At 53.6% G+C, this 22,711-nt stretch overlaps 1 protein-coding gene across 1 annotated transcript in view; it reads right to left on the reverse strand.

Moving 5' to 3' along the window:
• LIN9 (lin-9 DREAM MuvB core complex component) overlaps window positions 1-22,711 on the reverse strand; it is a 604,858-nt gene that overhangs the window by 241,722 nt on the left and 340,425 nt on the right. The window contains exon 8 of the mRNA XM_086926178.1: window positions 19,003-19,136. Coding sequence (XP_086782304.1) covers window positions 19,003-19,136 — 134 coding nt within the window. The remainder of the gene's footprint in view (window positions 1-19,002; window positions 19,137-22,711) is intronic.

Genomic DNA, 22,711 nt, shown 5'->3' on the forward strand with positions numbered 1-22,711 from the left:
ATGCACGAGGAGGAGGAGGAGGAGGAGAAAGACTCAAATGCACGAGGAGGAGGAGGAGGACTCAAATGCACGAGGAGGAGGAGGAGGAGGAGGACTCAAATGCACGAGGAGGAGAACTCAATTGCACGAGGAGGACTTAAATGCAGGAGGAGAAGGAGGAGGACTCAAATGCACGAGGAGGAGGAGGACGACGACTCAAGAGCACGAGGAGGAGGAGGAGGACTCCAATGCACATAAAGCACAAGAAGGAGGAGGACTCCAATGCACATAAAGCACAAGGAGGAGGAGGACTCCAATGCACATAAAGCACAAGGAGGAGGAGGACTCCAATGCACATAAAGCACAAGGAGAAGGAGGACTTCAATGCACATAAAGCACAAGGAGGAGGAGGACTCCAATGCACATAAAGCACAAGGAGGAGGAGGACTCAAATGCACGAGGAGGAGAAGGACTCAAATGCACGAGGAGGAGGACTAAAATGCACGATGAGGAGAAGGACTCAAATGCACGATGAGGAGAAGGACTCAAATGCACGATGAGGAGAAGGACTCAAATGCACGAGGAGGAGGAGGAGGACTCAAATGCACCAGGAGGAGGAGGAGGACTCAAATGCAGGAGGAGGAGAACTCAATTGTACGAGGAGGACTCAAATGCAGGAGGAGAAGGAGGAGGACTCAAATGCGCGAGGAGGAGGAAGACTCAAATGCACGAGGAGGAGAAAGACTCAAATGCACGAGGAGGAGAAGGACTCAAATGCACATAAAGCACAAGGAGGAGGAGGACTCAAATGCAGGAGGAGGAGAACTCAATTGCACGAGGAGGAGGAGGAGGAAGACTCAAATGCAGGATGAGGAAAAGGACTCAAATGCACGAGGAGGGGGAGGAGGAGGAGGACTCAAATGCATGAGGAGGAGGAGGACTCAAATGCACGAGGAGGAGGAGGACTCAAATGCACGAAGAGGAGGAGGAGGACTCAAATGCACGAAGAGGAGGAGGAGGACTCAAATGCACGAGGAGGAGGAGGAGGACTCAAATGCACGAGGAGGAGGAGGAGGACTCAAATGCACGAGGAGGAGGAAGACTCAAATGCATGAGGAGGAGGAGGACTCAAATGCAAGAGGAGGAGGACTCAAATGCAGGAGGAGGAGGACTTAAATGCAGGAGGAGAAGGAGGAGGACTCAAATGCATGAGGAGGAGGAAGACTCAAATGCACGAGGAGGAGGAGGACTCAAATGCACGTTGAGGAGAAGGACTCAAATGCACGATGAGGAGAAGGACTCAAATGCACGAGGAGGAGAAGGACTCAAATGCACGAGGAGGAGAAGGACTCAAATGCACGAGGAGGAGAAGGACTCAAATGCACGAGGAGGAGAAGGACTCAAATGCACGATGAGGAGAAGGACTCAAATGCACGAGGAGGAGAAGGACTCAAATGCACGAGGAGGAGGAGGACTCAAATGCACGAGGAGGAGGAGGACTCAAATGCACGAGGAGGAGGAGGAGGACTCAAATGCACCAGGAGGAGGAGGAGGACTCAAATGCAGGAGGAGGAGAACTCAATTGCACGAGGAGGACTCAAATGCAGGAGGAGAAGGAGGAGGACTCAAATGCACAAGGAGGAGGAAGACTCAAATGCACCAGGAGGAGGAAGACTCAAATGCACGATGAGGAGGAAGACTCAAATGCACGAGGACTAGAAGGACTCAAATGCACGAGGAGGAGGAGGACTCAAATGCACGAGGAGGAGGAAGATTCAAATGCACGAGGAGGAGGACGACTCAAATGCACGAGGAGGAGGAGGACTCAAATGCACGAGGAGGAGGAGGACTCAAATGCACGAGGAGGAGGAGGACTCAAATGCACGAGGAGGACGACGACTCAAATGCACGAGGAGGAGGAGGACTCAAATGCACGAGGAGGAGGAGGAGGAGGAGAAGGAGGAAGACTCAAATGCACGAGGAGGAAGAGGACTCAAATGCACGAGGAGGAAGAGGACTCAAATGCACGAGGAGGAAGAGGACTCAAATGCACGAGGAGGAAGAGGACTCAAATGCACCAGGAGGAGGAGGAGGACTCAAATGCAGGAGGAGGAGAACTCAATTGCACGAGGAGGAGGAGGACTCAAATGCAGGAGGAGAAGGAGGAGGACTCAAATGCACAAGGAGGAGGAAGACTCAAATGCACCAGGAGGAGGAAGACTCAAATGCACGATGAGGAGGAAGACTCAAATGCACGAGGACTAGAAGGACTCAAATGCACGAGGAGGAGGAGGACTCAAATGCACGAGGAGGAGGAAGATTCAAATGCACGAGGAGGAGGACGACTCAAATGCACGAGGAGGAGGAGGACTCAAATGCACGAGGAGGAGGAGGACTCAAATGCACGAGGAGGAGGAGGACTCAAATGCACGAGGAGGACGACGACTCAAATGCACGAGGAGGAGGAGGACTCAAATGCACGAGGAGGAGGAGGAGGAGGAGAAGGAGGAAGACTCAAATGCACGAGGAGGAAGAGGACTCAAATGCACGAGGAGGAAGAGGACTCAAATGCACGAGGAGGAAGAGGACTCAAATGCACGAGGAGGAAGAGGACTCAAATGCACGAGGAGGAAGAGGACTCAAATGCACGAGGAGGAAGAGGACTCAACTGCACGAGGAGGAAGAGGACTCAAATGCACGAGGAGGAAGAGGACTCAAATGCACGAGGAGGAAGAGGACTCAAATGCACGAGGAGGAAGAGGACTCAACTGCACGAGGAGGAAGAGGACTCAACTGCACGAGGAGGAAGAGGACTCAAATGCACGAGTAGGGGGAGGAGGAGGAGGACTCAACTGCACGAGGAGGGGGAGGAGGAGGAGGACTCAAATGCACGAGGAGGAGGAGGAAGACTCAAATGCACGAGGAGGAGGAGGAAGACTCAAATGCACGAGGAGGAGGAGGACTCAAATGCACGAGGAGGAGGAGGACTCAAATGCACGAGGAGGAGGAGGACTCAAATGCACGAGGAGGAGGACTCAAATGCACGAGGAGGAGGAGGACTCAAATGCACGAGGAGGAGGACTCAAATGCACGAGGAGGAGGAAGACTTAAATGCACAAGGAGGAGGAGGACTCAAATGCACAAGGGGGAGGAGGACTCAAATGCACGAGGAGGAGGAAGACTCAAATGCACGAGGAGGAGAAAGACTCAAATGCACGAGGAGGAGGAAGACTCAAATGCACGAGGAGGAGGAAGACTCAAATGCACGATGAGGAGAAGGACTCAAATGCACGAGGAGGAGAGGGACTCAAATGCACGAGGAGGAGAAGGACTCAAATGCACGAGGAGGAGGAAGACTCAAATGCGCGAGGAGGAGGAAGACTCAAATGCGCGAGGAGGAGGAAGACTCAAATGCACGAGGAGGAGGAGGACTCAAATGCACGAGGAGGAGGAGGACTCAAATGCACGAGGAGGAGGAGGACTCAAATGCACAAGGAGGAGGAGGACGGAGGAGGACTCAAATGCACAAGGAGGAGGAGGACTCAAATGCACAAGGAGGAGGAGGACTCAAATGCACAAGGAGGAGGAGGACTCAAAAGCACGAGGAGGAGGAGGACTCAAATGCACGAGGAGGAGGAGGACTCAAATGCACGAGGAGGAGGAGGACTCAAATGCACGAGGAGGAGGAGGAGGAGGACTCAAATGCACGAGGAGGAGGAGGGCTCAAATGCACGAGGAGGAGGAAGAGGAGGAAGGAGGAGGACTCACATGCACGAGGAGGAGGAGGAAGACTCAAATGCACGAGGAGGAAGACTCAAATGCACGAGGAGGAGGAGGAGGAGGAGTACTCAAATGCACGAGGAGGAGGAGGACAAATGCACGAGGAGGAGGAGGAGGACTCAAATGCACGAGGAGGAGGAGGAGGACTCAAATGCACGAGGAGGAGGAGGAGGACTCAAATGCACGAGGAGGAGGAGGAGGACTCAAATGCACGAGGAGGAAGAGGACTCAAATGCACGAGGAGGAAGAGGACTCAACTGCACGAGGAGGAAGAGGACTCAACTGCACGAGGAGGAAGAGGACTCAACTGCACGAGGAGGAAGAGGACTCAACTGCACGAGGAGGAAGAGGACTCAACTGCACGAGGAGGAAGAGGACTCAACTGCACGAGGAGGAAGAGGACTCAACTGCACGAGTAGGGGGAGGAGGAGGAGGACTCAACTGCACGAGTAGGGGGAGGAGGACTAAAATGCAGGAGGAGGAGGAGGACTCAAATGCACGAGGAGGAGGAGGACTCAAATGCACGAGGAGGAGGAGGACTCAAATGCACGAGGAGGAGGAGGACTCAAATGCACGAGGAGGAGGAGGCCTCAAATGCACGAGGAGGAGGAGGAGGACTCAAATGCACGAGGAGGAGGAGGAGGACTAAAATGCAGGAGGAGGAGGAGGACTCAAATGCACGAGGAGGAGGAGGACTCAAATGCACGAGGAGGAGGAGGACTCAAATGCACGAGGAGGAGGAGGACTCAAATGCACGAGGAGGAGGAGGACTCAAATGCACGAGGAGGAGGAGGACTCAAATGCACGAGGAGGAGGAGGACTCAAATGCACGAGGAGGAGGAGGACGACGACTCAAGAGGAGGAGGAGGAGGACGACTCAAGAGGAGGAGGAGGACGACGACTCAAGAGGAGGAGGAGGAGGACGACGACTCAAGAGGAGGAGGAGGAGGACGACGACTCAAGAGGAGGAGGAGGAGGACGACGACTCAAGAGGAGGAGGACGACGACTCAAGAGGAGGAGGAGGAGGAGGAAACCAACTCAAGAGGAGGAGGAGGAGGAGGAAACCGACTCAAGAGGAGGAGGAGGAGGAGGAAACCGACTCAAGAGGAGGAGGAGGAAACCGACTCAAGAGGAGGAGGAGGAGGACGACGACGACTCAAGAGGAGGAGGACTCAAATGCACATAAAGCACAAGGAGGAGGAGGATTTCAATGCACATAAAGCACAAGGAGGAGGAGGACTCCAATGCACATAAAGCACAAGGAGGAGGAGGACTCCAATGCACATAAAGCACAAGGAGGAAGAGGACTCCAATGCACATAAAGCACAAGGAGGAAGAGGACTCCAATGCACATAAAGCACAAGGAGGAAGAGGACTCCAATGCACATAAAGCACAAGGAGGAAGAGGACTCCAATGCACATAAAGCACAAGGAGGACTCCAATGCACATAAAGCACAAGGAGGACTCCAATGCACATAAAGCACAAGGAGGAAGAGGACTCAAATGCACGAGGAGGAGGAGGAGGACGAGGAGGAGGAGGACGAGGACGAGGAGGACGAGGAGGAGGAGGACTCAGGAGGACGAGGACGAGGAGGAGGACGAGGAGGAGGAGGAGGAGGAGGAGGACTCAGGAGGAGGAGGAGGATGAGGAGGAGGAGGAGGAGGAGGAGGACGAGGAGGAGGACATAGGAGGAGGAGGACTCAGGAGGAGGAGGACTCAGGAGGAGGAGGACTCAGGAGGAGGAGGACTCAGGAGGAGGAGGACTCAGGAGGAGGAGGACTCAGGAGGAGGAGGACTCAGGAGGAGGACTCAGGAGGAGGACTCAGGAGGAGGACTCAGGAGGAGGACTCAGGAGGAGGACTCAGGAGGAGGACTCAGGAGGAGGACTCAGGAGGAGGACTCAGGAGGAGGACTCAGGAGGAGGACTCAGGAGGAGGACTGAGGAGCAGGAGGACTCAGGAGGACGAGGAGGAGGACTCAGGAGGAGAAGGAGGAGGACTCAGGAGCAGGAGGACTCAGGAGGACGAGGAGGAGGACTCAGGAGGAGGACTCAGGAGGAGGAGGAGGACGAGGAGGAGGAGGACGAGGAGGAGGAGGACGAGGAGGAGGAGGACGAGGAGGAGGAGGACGAGGAGGAGGAGGACGAGGAGGAGGAGGACTCAGGAGGAGGAGGACTCAGGAGGAGGAGGACTCAGGAGGAGGAGGACTCAGGAGGAGGACTCAGGAGGAGGAGGAGGACTCAGGAGGAGGAGGACTCAGGAGGAGGAGGACTCAGGAGGAGGAGGACTCAGGAGGAGGAGGACTCAGGAGGAGGAGGACTCAGGAGGAGGAGGACTCAGGAGGAGGAGGAGGACTCAGGAGGAGGAGGAGGACTCAGGAGGAGGAGGAGGACTCAGGAGGAGGAGGAGGACTCAGGAGGAGGAGGAGGACTCAGGAGGAGGAGGAGGACTCAGGAGGAGGAGGAGGACTCAGGAGGAGGAGGAGGACTCAGGAGGAGCAGGAGGACTCAGGAGGAGCAGGAGGACTCAGGAGGAGCAGGAGGACTCAGGAGGAGCAGGAGGACTCAGGAGGAGCAGGAGGACTCAGGAGGAGCAGGAGGAGCAGGAGGAGGAGGAGGACTCAGGAGGAGGAGGAGGAGGACTCAGGAGGAGGAGGAGGAGGACTCAGGAGGAGGAGGAGGAGGACTCAGGAGGAGGAGGAGGAGGACTCAGGAGGAGGAGGAGGACTCAGGAGGAGGAGGAGGACTCAGGAGGAGGAGGAGGACTCAGGAGGAGGAGGAGGACTCAGGAGGAGGAGGAGGACTCAGGAGGAGGAGGAGGAGGACTCAGGAGGAGGAGGAGGAGGACTCAGGAGGAGGAGGAGGAGGACTCAGGAGGAGGAGGAGGAGGACTCAGGAGGAGGAGGAGGAGGACTCAGGAGGAGGAGGAGGAGGAGGACTCAGGAGGAGGAGGAGGAGGAGGACTCAGGAGGAGGAGGAGGACTCAGGAGGAGGAGGAGGACTCAGGAGGAGGAGGAGGACTCAGGAGGAGGAGGAGGAGGACTCAGGAGGAGGAGGAGGAGGACTCAGGAGGTGGAGGAGGAGGACTCAGGAGGAGGAGGAGGAGGACGACTCAAGAGGAGGAGGACGACTCAAGAGGAGGAGGACGACTCAAGAGGAGGCGGAGGACGAAAGACGAGGAGGAGGAGGAGGACTCAAGACGAGGAGGAGGAGGAGGACTCAAGACGAGGAGGAGGAGGAGGACTCAAGACGAGGAGGAGGAGGACTCAAGACGAGGAGGAGGAGGACTCAGGAGGAGGAGGAGGACTCAGGAGGAGGAGGAGGACTCAGGAGGAGGAGGAGGAGGACTCAGGAGGAGGAGGAGGAGGACTCAGGAGGAGGAGGAGGAGGACTCAGGAGGAGGAGGAGGAGGACTCAGGAGGAGGAGGAGGAGGACTCAGGAGGAGGAGGAGGACTCAGGAGGAGGAGGAGGAGGACTCAGGAGGTGGAGGAGGAGGACTCAGGAGGTGGAGGAGGAGGACTCAGGAGGAGGAGGAGGAGGAGGACTCAGGAGGAGGAGGAGGACTCAGGAGGAGGAGGAGGACTCAGGAGGAGGAGGAGGACTCAGGAGGAGGAGGAGGACTCAGGAGGAGCAGGAGGACTCAGGAGGAGCAGGAGGACTCAGGAGGAGCAGGAGGACTCAGGAGGAGCAGGAGGACTCAGGAGGAGCAGGAGGACTCAGGAGGAGCAGGAGGAGCAGGAGGAGCAGGAGGAGGAGGAGGACTCAGGAGGAGGAGGAGGACTCAGGAGGAGGAGGAGGACTCAGGAGGAGGAGGAGGACTCAGGAGGAGGACTCGGACTCGGGAGGAGGAGGAGGACTCAGGAGGAGGAGGAGGAGGACTCAGGAGGAGGAGGAGGAGGACTCAGGAGGAGGAGGAGGAGGACTCAGGAGGAGGAGGAGGAGGACTCAGGAGGAGGAGGAGGAGGACTCAGGAGGAGGAGGAGGAGGACTCAGGAGGAGGAGGAGGACTCAGGAGGAGGAGGAGGACTCAGGAGGAGGAGGAGGAGGACTCAGGAGGTGGAGGAGGAGGACTCAGGAGGAGGAGGAGGAGGACGACTCAAGAGGAGGAGGACGACTCAAGAGGAGGAGGACGACTCAAGAGGAGGCGGAGGACGAAAGACGAGGAGGAGGAGGAGGACTCAAGACGAGGAGGAGGAGGAGGACTCAAGACGAGGAGGAGGAGGAGGACTCAAGACGAGGAGGAGGAGGACTCAAGACGAGGAGGAGGAGGACTCAGGAGGAGGAGGAGGACTCAGGAGGAGGAGGAGGAGGACTCAGGAGGAGGAGGAGGAGGACTCAGGAGGAGGAGGAGGAGGACTCAGGAGGAGGAGGAGGAGGACTCAGGAGGAGGAGGAGGAGGACTCAGGAGGAGGAGGAGGACTCAGGAGGAGGAGGAGGAGGACTCAGGAGGTGGAGGAGGAGGACTCAGGAGGTGGAGGAGGAGGACTCAGGAGGAGGAGGAGGAGGAGGACTCAGGAGGAGGAGGAGGACTCAGGAGGAGGAGGAGGACTCAGGAGGAGGAGGAGGACTCAGGAGGAGGAGGAGGACTCAGGAGGAGGAGGAGGACTCAGGAGGAGCAGGAGGAGCAGGAGGACTCAGGAGGAGCAGGAGGACTCAGGAGGAGCAGGAGGACTCAGGAGGAGCAGGAGGACTCAGGAGGACTCAGGAGGACTCAGGAGGAGCAGGAGGAGCAGGAGGAGCAGGAGGAGGAGGAGGACTCAGGAGGAGGAGGAGGACTCAGGAGGAGGAGGAGGACTCAGGAGGAGGAGGAGGAGGACTCAGGAGGAGGAGGAGGACTCAGGAGGAGGAGGAGGACTCAGGAGGAGGAGGAGGACTCAGGAGGAGGACTCGGACTCGGGAGGAGGAGGAGGACTCAGGAGGAGGACGACTCAAGAGGAGGAGGAGGAGGACTCAGGAGGAGGAGGAGGACTCAGGAGGAGGAGGAGGAGGACTCAGGAGGAGGAGGAGGACTCAGGAGGAGGAGGAGGACTCAGGAGGAGGAGGACGACTCAAGAGGAGGAGGAGGGACGACTCAAGAGGAGGAGGAGGACGACTCAAGAGGAGGAGGAGGACGACTCAAGAGGAGGAGGACGACGACTCAAGAGGAGGAGGACGACTCAAGAGGAGGAGGAGGAGGAGGAGGAGGAGGAATCAAGAGGAGGAGGAGGAGGAGGAGGAATCAAGAGGAGGAGGAGGAGGAGGAGGAGGAGGAATCAAGAGGAGGAGGAGGAGGAGGAATCAAGAGGAGGAATCAAGAGGAGGACTCAGGAGGAGGAGGAGGACTCAGGAGGAGGAATCCAGAGGAGGACTCAGGAGGAGGAGGACTCAGGAGGAGCAGGAGGAGGAGGACTCAGGAGGAGGAGGAGGAGGAGGACTCAGGAGGAGGAGGACTCAGGAGGAGGAGGAGGAGGACTCAGGAGGAGGAGGACTCAGGAGGAGGAGGAGGAGGACTCAGGAGGAGGAGGAGGAGGACTCAGGAGGAGGAGGAGGAGGACTCAGGAGGAGGAGGAGGACTCAGGAGGTGGAGGAGGAGGAGGACTCAGGAGGTGGAGGAGGAGGACTCAGGAGGACTCAGGAGGAGGAGGACTCAGGAGGACTCAGGAGGAGGAGGACTCGGACTCGGGAGGAGGAGGAGGAGGACTCGGGAGGAGGAGGAGGAGGACTCGGGAGGAGGAGGAGGAGGACTCGGGAGGAGGAGGACTCAGGAGGAGGAGGACTCAGGAGGAGGAGGAGGACTCAGAATCAAGAGGAGGAGGAGGAGGAGGAGGAGGAATCAAGAGGAGGAGGAGGAGGAGGAGGAATCAAGAGGAGGAGGAGGAGGAGGAGGAGGAATCAAGAGGAGGAGGAGGAGGAGGAATCAAGAGGAGGAATCAAGAGGAGGACTCAGGAGGAGGAGGAGGACTCAGGAGGAGGAATCCAGAGGAGGACTCAGGAGGAGCAGGAGGAGGAGGACTCAGGAGGAGGAGGAGGAGGAGGACTCAGGAGGAGGAGGACTCAGGAGGAGGAGGAGGAGGACTCAGGAGGAGGAGGACTCAGGAGGAGGAGGAGGAGGACTCAGGAGGAGGAGGAGGAGGACTCAGGAGGAGGAGGAGGAGGAGGAGGACTCAGGAGGAGGAGGAGGACTCAGGAGGTGGAGGAGGAGGAGGACTCAGGAGGTGGAGGAGGAGGACTCAGGAGGACTCAGGAGGAGGAGGACTCGGACTCGGGAGGAGGAGGAGGAGGACTCGGGAGGAGGAGGAGGACTCGGGAGGAGGAGGAGGAGGACTCAGGAGGAGGAGGACTCAGGAGGAGGAGGACTCAGGAGGAGGAGGACTCAGGAGGAGGAGGACTCAAATGAAGGAGGACGAGGAGGAGGACTCAAATGCAGGAGGACGAGGAGGAGGACTCAAATGCAGGAGGAGGAGGACTCAAATGCAGGAGGAGGTGGACTCAAATGCAGGAGGAGGAGGACTCAAATGCAGGAGGAGGAGGACTCAAATGCACGAGGAGGAGGACTCAAATGCACGAGGAGGAGGAGGACTCAAATGCACGAGGAGGAGGAGGACTCCAATGCACGAGGAGGAGGAGGAGGACTCAAATGCCGGAGGAGGAGGAGGACTAGGACGACGAGGAGCACAAGGACGAGGAGGAGGAGGAGGAGGAGGAGGAGGAGGAGGAGGAGAAGGCGGACTCAAATGCACGAGGAGGACGAGGAGGAGGAGGAGGACGAGGAGGAGTCAAGAACCTCTGGATGGCCGAGTCAGCAGGAGCATGGAACAACAGAGTGCCATTGTAGGGAAGATCCATCAGACGTTCTCAAACATTTTCTGGGAACACACTGTCCCGAAGCCAAGCATGGCGGCTAAGGGCAATCGAAGAAGACATGGCACGACCAAGCACCTCCGAGATGTCCAGAGCAGAGCGAAGAATAAAGGCCGCCAGCTCTCGGCCATCTAACGCATGATGCTGCAAGCAAGAAGTGGCTCTAGCTAGCAAAGAGTGTTAGGGGCCCGCAGAGCCGCACTGGTCGAAGCGAACATATTGCGCCCTCAAGAGTCCAGCCAGCTGGCCGCCCGTGATGGTGGAGACAACAGAGGCAACAGGTAGGGAAAGGCAGTCTGCAAAAGGGGGCTTCTGGCAGAGGGGTGAAGGGAAAGACACACCGGTCCCGTGGTGCTGGAAGGGGGCGGTGCAGAAGCTGATGGGGCACAAGATCCCCCATGGCGTGACGTCCCCAATTCCCCTCCAGAGAAGAAAGGAGCGAGCCCTCAAAGGGAAGTAGCTGCTCCCTCCCACCAGAGCCCTGGTGGATAACTTCCAGAAGATGATCCACGGGAAATGGGCAGCCGGATCTCCCATGCGCAAAATCCTCACAGCTGTGGAAACAGCCCGAGCGAAGGCCACACCCGCCTCCATAGGGTCCCGTGGTGGGGTAAGCAGCACCTCCGTAGGATACGGCTGCAAGCTAAGACGACCATCCCCTAAGCCAATCGAAGTGGGGAAGGGCCAGGCCCAGAAAGGAGGAAGAGGGGCCAAGGAGTGTGGGACCTGTGGCTCCGCCCGCGGCGAGGAGCCAACGCTGCAGCCAGTCTCCGGCAAGGACGACACCAGCAGGTGTCCAACCTCTGGTGAAGAGGAGGCGCCCGAAGAAGAGTCCGCGACCAGACACCTGCCCGGCGCCGTAGAGTCCGCAACCTGAGGCAGGACGTCATCGTCGTCCAGAGCCAAAGGGGACGCCGGACAGGCCTCCTCCACACCACGCGGCACAGGAGACCGGCGGCTGGGCCAGAGACTCTACCTCCGACGAGGCAGCCACCTGCGTGGAGGGACGAGAGGAGCCCGGGAAGGGCCAGCAGCCGCCAGCGCGGTCACCTCTGCCTCAGACAAGATCGCAGCCTGTCCTTAGGGCCAAGAGGGGCTCAATGATGCGACCCGAGCCCCTGCGACCTCCCGCAACACCACAGGGACTCCTGTGGGAGTTTGCGGCGAAGCAGAAGCACCGTGGTCCGAAGGAGGGAACCCCGAAGGGCCACACATCAACGGCACAACATCCTCCGAGCCTGCATCCGAGCCAGTCGGCGCCATGGAGGGACCCGAACACTGCAAGGGATCCGCTGACGTCCCAGGAGGTGAAGGAGGAGGAGAAGCTAGTGAGGCCTGCAAAGCCGGCGCATATGTCTCCATCTGTGCTCATCACGACGCCCCCTCACCGGGAAACGGTGGATAGGGGGACGATACGCAGAGCCGCATCATCCGCCGAGAGCCCATGCCCCTAATAGGCCGGAAACCAGCCCTCGGGGACAAACTGCAAAACTTACCGACAGGTGAGCAGCGCCCTTGCGGCTTAGGAGAAGGATGAGGACAACGACGGTGGCTTCGAAAACCTTCCGCCGAAGCTGATTGAGGTGACGAAGCCGATCTACACATGCGAGCCGAGAGAAGTTTCATCCAGCACTCCCGCCGGAACTTCAGCTTCAACTGTTGGCACGCCTTGCAATCAGTGGAACCGTGATCTTCTCCCAAACACCACATGCAAATGAGGTACAGGTACGTCGCCATCAGGTGTCCACAAGATGAGCACGTTTTAAAGCCCGCAGGCATCCGCACACTGTTCCCACAAACACACGCAAAAGCGAAGGGAAAGGCCTAAATAGGCCCGAAGCATGAACCGGATCAGAGTTGCGCGCGGAAAAGGAAACAAGCATTTACAATGCAATGGTCTCGGCATTGTTTAAGTTAGAGCTATTGGCATTGCTCATGACATTTTTATTTATGTTTTTGTTTTTAAAACATAAATAAATGGCATTGTCATTTACAATGTCAATAGCTCAATCGCTCTCAAATGCGAGACCTATTGCATTTGCACTCACACAGAGCCACACACACACAAAGCCACCCACACACATAGAGAGCCACCCACACAGTCATTCACATCGAGCCACCCACTCACACAGACAGAGCCACCCACCCAGAGAGCCACCCACCCACAGAGAGCCAACTACAAAAAAGCTACAGACAGAGCCACCCACCCACAGAGAGCCACCCACACACACAGAGCCACCTACAAAAAAAGCTACCCACAGAGCCACCCACAACAGAGCCTCTCACCCACAGACAGAGCCACCCACCCACAGACAGAGCCACCCACCCACAGACAGAGCCACCCACAGACAGACAGAGCCACCCACAGACAGACAGAGCCACCCACAGACAGACCGACAGAGCCACCCATCCACACACAGACAGACAGATAGACCGACTGAGCCACAGACAGACAGACCGACAGAGCCACAGACAGACAGACCGACAGAGCCACAGACAGACAGACCGACAGAGCCACAGACAGACCGACAGACCGACAGACAGAGCCACCCACCCACACACAGACAGACAGAGCCACCCACCCACACACAGACAGACAGAGAGCCACACACACAGACAGACAGAGAGCCACCCACAGACAGACAGCCAGAGAGCCACCCACCCACCCACAGACAGACAGACAGACAGACAGACAGCCACCCACCCACAGACAGACAGACAGACAGACAGACAGACAGAGAGCCACCCACCCACCCAGACAGACAGAGCCACAGAGCCACCCACCCACAGATAGACCCACAGAGCCACCCACCCACAGAGCCACCTACCCACCCACAGAGAGCCACAGAGCCACCTACCCACCCACAGAGAGCCACAGAGCCACCTACCCACCCACAGACAGACAGAGCCACCCACAGACAGAGCCACCCACCCACAGACAGAGCCACAGAGCCACCCACCCACAGACAGAGCCACCCACCCACAGAGCCACCCGCCCACACACAGAGCCACCCGCCCACACACAGAGCCACCCGCCCACACACAGAGCCACCCGCCCACACACAGAGCCACCCGCCCACACACAGAGCCACCCGCCCACACACAGAGCCACCCGCCCACACACAGAGCCACCCGCCCACACACAGAGCCACCCGCCCACACACAGAGCCACCCGCCCACACACAGAGCCACCCGCCCACACACACACACAGAGCGACCCGCCCACACACACACAGAGCGACCCGCCCACACACAGAGCCACCCGCCCACACACAGAGCCACCCGCCCACTGTTAGACCCGGCCTCGTGGCGTGGTCCTCCCTGACCCGTAGCAACCCCCGTCCGAGCTTTACCCCCACAACAAACCGACCCTTTCCTCCATGTTACCCATGACCATTCCCGGGCTTCCCCGTACAGGCCTCCATTTTCCCGGCCCGTAGGCCCTGTGTGCCCACTTTCCGGCACCTAAGATGGCCGCCGAACCAGCGCGGCCTAGACTGAGAGGCGCCACCCTGGCTGGAGAACCAAGCACCCCCCTTGAGTGAGAGAGGAAGAAGCAGTATCGTTCACACCTCCGATCTCTCAAGAAGTGGGTTTCGATCGCCCCTCCGGCTCCCGGAGGGCTGGCTCCACGCCTGCTGTGTGTCTGGGACTCCTCCCGAAACCTGACCTGAATGGATCAAAGAGCCGCATGGCAGGAAACCCCAACAAGCGGCTCCCAGGTGCTAAGACCCCATCAGACCAGAACTCCGGAGATCAAAGGGGAGCAGCCCTATAACTGGGGATGCTCCGGGACTATCGACAGATTCGATTCTGGACACAACGAGAGCCCTGCTGATGTGGTCGCGGCTCGATTGGCAGAGAAGGACTTCTGCTGAACCCACCTGAGCCCTGCTGAGTGACTCGCGGCTCCCTTGCAACTTTGAAACCCCTGAGCACTGCTGAGTGACTCTCGGCTCCCCTGCAACCTTGGCACACCTGAGCTTGCTGAGTGACTCGCGGCTCCCCTGCAACCTTGGAACATCTGAGCCCTGCTGAGTGACTCGCGGCTCCCCTGCAACCTTGGCACACCTGAGCTTGCTGAGTGACTCGCGGCTCCCTGACTCTCCTGGTCCGGCTGGACCCCAACAGATCGCCCGTATCCCCCGGCTCGAAGATGGAGAGCTGTGCGTCGGATACGCAAAAATATTGACTCTGAGCCTATAAGACTGTCCAGCTACCCCTACCCTGACTGAGACTCTTTGAGCCCTTGCTCTGCTTGTATTACTTGCCTCCTCTGATCATAAAGAACCCTCAACTCACGAGATAAAGAAACGTTCTTAAGAAGCTACGGTGTGGTGTCTCTTTGTCGTTTGGTTCTTGTGTGGTGTGTACGATCCTAGATTCGAGACTATCCCCCTGAGAAGTCTCCCGCCAGCGCTCGTCTTCGTACCTAAGGAGGTGGGTCCCAGGGTGGTAAGGTACACTCCCTGCCCTCCCCGGAGGTCGCCTTCTAACACCCACACACAGAGCCAGCCGCCCACACACAGAGCCAGCCGCCCACACACAGAGCCAGCCGCCCACACACAGAGCCAGCCGCCCACACACACAGAGCCAGCCATACACACACACAGAGCCACCCGCACACACACACAGAGCCACCCACACACACAAGCGGGTGGAGGGGTTGTTAAGGTTGGCAGAGGGCACAGAAAGGACAGAGGTGACTGGCACCCACGCTCCAAGCGAGTGGAGGGGGTGTTAAGGTTGGCAGAGGGCACAGAAAGGACAGCGGTGACTGGCACCCACACTCCACATCATTTGCCGGATGGTCCCTTTACTATATTAGTGACAGGAAATGGAGGGCCTCCCACTATCAAATCAGTGCTCCATCTCGTTTGGTGCCTTTTAGACCCTTTAAGGCAATTGTTAAAACACACCTGCCTATGCCCACAGGGCTGAAAGCAGGCCAAATAAATCCTTAAAATTAGATCAGGGCAGAACCCAACACCTGTATTTTATTTTAATTGTATTAATAAAGCACTTACTACCCCTAATGAAGCATTGAAGTTCTTTTCGGCGAGTAGCACGCTGCTCCAGAACCCAGAAAGGATTAGGAAGGGAAATATGTTAATTTGAGCAGTGGACATGAGTGTTAGTTGAATTGAAAAGGATAGTGGGGGATAGAAGATTGAAGAGTCTAGATAGTGTTCATTGGGAGATGAGGTTTGGGATGAGTAAAGAAGAGGGATGCATGAAGGAAAAATTTAGCAGGGCAGTTTGGGAAATTATAGTATTAAAATTAGGTTTTGGGGTGACACAAGGGGGGATAGAGGAGGGAAGAGTCTAGAAATTGTTATTTTGGAGATCATAGTTGTAGAATATGGTTTAGGAGGAGTCCGGGTGGAGGTAGAGTATATACATTTAATTTGATTATATTTATCTGAATACATGTGCATTTCTTGATATAAATAGGTATAACATGTACTAATGTATCTATATATATTTCTTAGGCACCACTGAGCGATTTACTGAGCTATGCTGATTGAAAAAAAGTGAAGAAAAGTAAGGCGTCCCACCAGAAGAACAAAACTCACAGCGCCCAACCTTCTTGCTGGCAGCGACTTATATGCGTTGTGAGAAGCAGCACATCCCCGGCTGACTGTGCATACATAAGTGTGCAGCGGGCTGTGCCGCAGCAAGGGCTCCCATCCACTGCAGAGCAGCCCAGCAGCCACCCGACACCCGCTTAATAATGCAGTTGCTAAGCACTGCACAGGCCGGCTCTGAATGGCGGTAGGGGTTCAAAGAAACCACAGAAGTTACAGAGGAAAGGGAGAGAATCAATGCAACGGGTTAAGGTGCCTGTGAGAACTGCAGGCGTGTTTGTGTAACGACACATGGGGTGTAAAGCGGCCACTCTGGTTTTGCGTTGGTCTATCACAGGAGCACTCGTAATGCGTGCGACACACAAGCACACGGATCATTACTGCTTGCTGTAAAGTCAAGGCATTGCCGTCAGTGATAACAAGTGAAGATCCTGTAATCCACGCTGGGACGTCTTACATGATGGACAGGAGAAGATGAAAACATTAACTCCCTGGACAGGGTGGGAGTAAGTGGTTTGGGGCTGTCGTGTTTCAGCCCAGACAGCTGTCGCTCATCCGCATCAGGATGCAGACATATGGATCGGCGGGGGCAGCAGTGGGCTGGGTGATCTTTAACTCTTGAACAGGCTTTGGTGAAATCGAATCTTTTTCTGATCCCAGTGGGCTACATTCTTAATTAAAATACATTCTCTTCGAATGAAAGGACTGTATGTTATCGATTCTATCCCTTGCAATCGGAAGTATTAACATTTTATGAGAAAAGCAAAAATGATCAATAGCCTCTAAATGAAATAAAATTCAAAGCGCCTCCTTGGGCAAATATAAAATTACTGCCTGCTTCATGAGAAAAGTGCAACCATACAGCATCCTGTGTTTGCAGCGCATTCACCAATAAATGTATGGTTACTCACACGGAAATGTTATGTTGGCTAAATGTGCGAATCACCACTGTACATGCCCCTGTATGTGCAGGTGCGCATTCGCACACACTCACACTGCCCCTTTCTCTCTTCTTTCTCTATTCTCTTCCTCGTATTTCTTTACCTCTCTATATTCTATGATAATGGATGTTCTGTGTGGACATATATAGGTGTCATCTCCCTGCATCCTTGCCTTTTCTAACTAAGCTTGGGATCGTAGTTTGGTATTTCTTATTATACAGGCATACAAGTCCAAGCATGAGAACTACTATTATTTTCATCTACAGAATGTTCTTACCGTGACACCAATACTAAAGACCAATTTAAAACGAAGTAAATTAAAAATAAATAATGTTACGTCACGTTGGATTTTCTTGGCTTTAAGATCGAGCCAGCCTAAATTCTTGGTAGAACTACTCGGTCATTGCCGACAGAAATGATTATTACGTGCTTGGAGATCACCGCCACCAGAAGAACAGCAGAAAGACGTATCGCTTACAAGCAGCATTTCCGTGTGGACACATTTGTGGTGCATTTCTGTCCGTCGCTGAGTGAGCTTGGGGCCTTAATTGGCCTTCGCTGCCCGGTGAGCTTGGGGCCTTAATTGGCCTTCGCTGCCCGGTGGAGAGAGACAACCCTGTTCAGTCGCTGTGTACATTGGAAGAGTGTTCATTTGGACAAGGTGAAGACGAAATGAGCTATGAGCGGAGCGCAACAATGGCCCTCTAGCAGCACTCCGCCGCGTCTGATGTTTTATCAGTTGTTTCCATGCAGGGCTCCAGTAATTCTCCTGCAAGAGGCGGCTTATCAGCGAGGAACCGAGGGCAGCAAGGAATCAGCCGACGGGGGAAAGGACCGCTGATACGGAGGCGCGCGCGCAGGGCCTCGAAGTCAGGAGACTTTTATATGAAGATGGAAAAATTTCCTAATGTATACAAAGCAGAAATAAACTGGATTTGCAAGTACAACAAGCCGGGCACCGAGGGAGAGACACAGAGACCACCATGTTTCTCTGAGGTAAGGCAGAAATGCCTCGGAGAAATGCAGCGTCATTTTGGGATTCAGGGGCGTGTTTTTCTTTCTCTTCTCTTCCCATTGGCTGGAAGGTAAAAATCCTGCCAATTGGAAGAGGAGATAAAGAAAAGAGAAAGGATGTAAAAAACACACCCCCCTAATCCCAAAAAGACGGGGCTTGAACAGAGTGACGCCCCTCTCCTCCAATGGCTGGCCTCCGTTTAGGAAGCCAGCCAATGGAGAAGAGGGGCGGGTTCAAGCCCCACTCTAGAAAACATAAAATCTCGGCGCGAGACTGCGCAAGCGCAGCCTACGGTCCGAGACCTAAAAACTGACATAGGCGTGCCGGGGTGGGACTTGTGACCTCGCTGACATCACGTACGCGGACGACGCCTGGGCGGAGTCGCCTGAAGCCGTCCCCCCGGCACGCAGGGATGCTGTGGCAAAAAAAATTCCGGATCCAGTCTCACGCCTGGGGATAATTCTACGTTAAGAAATCTGCGGCTAGTAGTCTCTATCAAATATCTCAAGATAAGGAAGAGGTCAATAGAATGGTATGTTATGTATGTCGGTGTATTGTATAGTTTTTACTCAAATACAAATTTGGCAGAGAGTAACGTTGCTATAAAGAGGGCAAAAGGCATTTCACGAACTTACAATATTTAAGGAAATCAAGCTACTACTAGTCAGTCAGAAATCCTCTTCTAACTGCACCCAGAGGGATACAGATTACTTCTATCATTTAAGTAACTATAAGTAACATCTCACCTGAGTACCGTAGAAAAAATGTGTTTCAAAAAACTTATTTCATGTAAACTAACAATGCATACACCACATATAAATGAAATTCGACACAGCAATGTTTACTGTAATACTTACAAGCACTTCGTAATCAGGCACTGTGTGAGTTCCAAGTCCCGACCTGTCGAACGTTACTCTATAAGTGGAATTTAAGGTATCTACAGCGTCTATTTGCCCTGTGAATAGGCCATCATGGAGACCACGCAACCGAGCTGGGAAAAAACATGAGATAATGGCATGAAAAACGGACTTCGAATGGCATCTCCATGCAGAAGTAATGCTCATAGTATATTGCATGCCAACAATGTATTTGTTTCTCGTTCCATAACAATACAACATAAAATACATGGTGAATGTAGCAATATGGTTGAAGACAGTCTGGATTACAGGGACGAAAATGTGGCTTTCACCTTTTTTAGCTGTGGGTTGCAGGAGGCACATATTTTTATAAATAGAAAACAACTTATCCACATTTGTATGGATAATCATGAAAGTCCACAAGCCCAAGATCCTCACTTTAGGCTCATTTGAAAGTCGAATAAGCTTATAATAAACCAACTACAGTTATAAAGTCCCCTTTTATTCGAATATTTAGTGATGCAGTCCAACTCAAAAGTAAATAAAGCAAACAATTGAAGCAAATTAGATGGCCAGTGTACTAGAGCAATGTCGAAGCAATGGTTGAACCATGAACACTCAATCACAGACTACCTTAAGACTTGTAGAAGACTGTTTGATCTGTAAAGCAACCTAAACTTACATACATTATCCATATGCTGCAGGAAGCAAGTTTCTACATATCATTGTGGTCTTGCATCAGTATTTCATTTAAAAACTAAAGAAAAGAGGTGTTCAATCACATAAGATCAATAAAGATGCCCTTCCAGGACAGACTTAGACTTTTATATCTCAATGACCAGCTAAATAACTATAATACGGATGGTGCTGTGCTTTAACCCTAAATTGCATTAAGTTTTAGATTTTGCATAGCACTTCATATTAAGGATTCCCAACATAGCAAAGGGAAGCAATTCAAAGAACGTAAACCTTGAAAATTGCAAAACAGACAGATAGGTAGGTAGATAAATATAGTCCCTGCAGCTAACTTGAATAAATTGCAATCAGCATGCCAGATGTTTGATGTCAGAATATCATTAGCAAAAATATTTCCTGAAATATTGGGTCCTACAAAAACAATTTTATTGGATGTAGACTTTCTAATATTAACTCCAATGGGCCAATATTTATATAAACAATATTTTTGACACACTATTCCTATGAGACAATATTTTGGTTATGGTATTCTGAAACTACTTAATGGGGCACCAGTGTGCCTGGCAGGGTTGGCTGTGAGACTGACACTTATCCTGGAGTTCCCTGAACCAGCCTGTCTGCTAGGCAATTAGGGACCAGCAATCGAGATTTCACCCCCTGCCAGAGAGCAGATAACCGTAAACATAGGGGCCCAGGTTGAGCGGCCTCCACTGAGCTGAATGGAGTACAAAACAACATAACCCAGTTTTGCTGACCGAAGAACACAGTCAATGCTAGAGGGCAGAGACTTTGAAGCAAAAACAGAGGTGGGATGACACAAGCAGCAAACTAAGAACGGCCACCACTGAGACAGCAGGGGGACTATGCCTGTGGCCGTGCACAGGTAGGTGTGTGGATTCGACATTTGGAGGCACAATTCCTACTCACGATAGCAGACCCCCCACTGGTGTTTCATCCAACAATGGGTGATACCACAAGACGACCCTTTGGAGGTGAATTCTCAGGACTGGATTGCGAAGTTATAGGAAGCATAAACCCTTAACTACAAAACCATTTCTCATCCATTGGTCATCCTACAACCTCAATCCACAAATTAGGTAAGACAGCAGTCCGACCCACTGTAGCAACGGTCAGACTCACAAGTTTTAGCAGTGCTCGCCTAGCCATGGTATAATTACATAGAAGGGTAAACCCAAAAGTACTGGGACCTGGGTATTCAATGTTACAGGGAAAGTGGTCCCAGTATGTACATTTAGATAACACAAATATTTATTTGTACTTATTCTAGAGTGAAAACAATTACACAATTGAATGGTGAGAGATCTTTTTAATCACATCCTCATCAAAACATATGTATGACAAAATTCTTCACTGGGTATATAAAATGTACCCGAAGAAAAAGGGGAGGAAGTGGGGTAGGTAAGTGGTTTTTGTGAAGATTGAGGTTGAGTGGAAAGTTTCGGAGATTCAGTGTGGTCACAAAATGCATAGTTGACATCACAAATATCCGTGTTTATTGGTCATCTCTTTGTTCAAAGATGGTATCTTGGTACAGTGCACCTGTGCTAAACAATGTTAGTATCTTTGTGGGGAGTGTCCCTGTGTACTGAGTATGTCTGTGCATTACCTGTCTTTAATCTGTTGAATTGAGTTTGCCTCTGCGTATTATGTATCTGCATGCACAGTGAGTCTATAGGATTGCATTGAATCTGTGTGCTTGAATCCTTGTGTTTGTGTGCCTGCTGTCTGAATGAACACTGTATCTATGAGGTTCAGGACATACTTGGGTACCAAGTGTCTTTGGGGGTGAATGCATGCATCTATGTGCACAGTACCTTTATTGTATACATTGTTTGTGTGTGTGCAGAATACGTCTCAAGCCGGCTCCTTATCAGAGTCTGTTCCCTTAGAAGAGTCTGAAATCCGAAGACGATCCCCCTCCCATTCTTTACTAGGTCAGGCACATGTTGGCCTCCACCTCCGCCCCAATTGGCTCCACAGGTGTTTTTAAAACTATGAATGTTAATGAAACTCTGTTAAAACTCACAGTAGCTGTTGTAAAGATCTATGAATTATATAAACAAACTACATTGTAATGAAAAATATCATGGGCTCTCACCTCCCAGGGGGGTCAGAAACTTGTCTTGGGTGGCAGGCTGGATAGGACTAGTCAGCCAGCACACTAGAGGACTAATATTATTATTATTATTATTATTAAAGGCTTTTAAGCGCGCTGTTACTAAAAAATAGTATCCTGGCGCGGTAAAGGCGGAGCAGACTGGGAGAGGACAAATATTAAGAAACATAACAGAGAAAAATTAGACTTTAATATTAAAAAGGTGAGTTTTTAGTCCTTTCTTAAAAGCATTGAGGGACGGTGCAGTTTTTAAGTGGAGGGGAAGGGCATTCCAGGATTTTGCTGCTTTTACTGAGATTGATTGGCCGCCAAGTCTGCAATATTTAAATTTGGGGACAGACATCTGGCACATGTTGGCCGATCGTAGAGGGCGGTTAGGGACATACAGACAGAACATTTTTCTCAGATAGACAGGGCCAGTTTGATGGATGGCTCGGTAGGCCAGCACAAGAATTTTAAACATAATCCTGTGGGCAACCGGAAGCCAGTGGAGAGCACAAAGCAGGGGACGGGCACTGGAGCGCCTAGGTGCCTTAAACAAGAGCCTGGCGGCGGCGTTCTGAATGACCTGAAGGCGGTGAATCAGGTATGCCGGCAATCCACAGAACAGTCCGTTCGAGTAGTCTAGCCTGGAGAGAATTAAGGCACGGATGACTGTCTCTTTTGCTTCTTGTGGTAGAAGAGGGAAGAACCTACGTAGGGTTTTTAGGGTGGCAAAACAAACCCCCATGAGTTTCTTTATATGGTCCTCGAACTTAAGGTTCTTACCAAACCAAACTCCCAAGTTTTTCACTGGGCCAGATGTGGCTTTTGGAGGGGGGAGGTCAGCAGGCCAGAGACGCTCACTAAAATCCTCAGGAAAAGAGCCGTACAACA

The sequence above is a fragment of the Lissotriton vulgaris genome, chromosome 6, assembly GCF_964263255.1.
Source record: "Lissotriton vulgaris chromosome 6, aLisVul1.2, whole genome shotgun sequence".
In the NCBI taxonomy this organism is placed as follows: Eukaryota; Metazoa; Chordata; class Amphibia; order Caudata; family Salamandridae; genus Lissotriton; species Lissotriton vulgaris.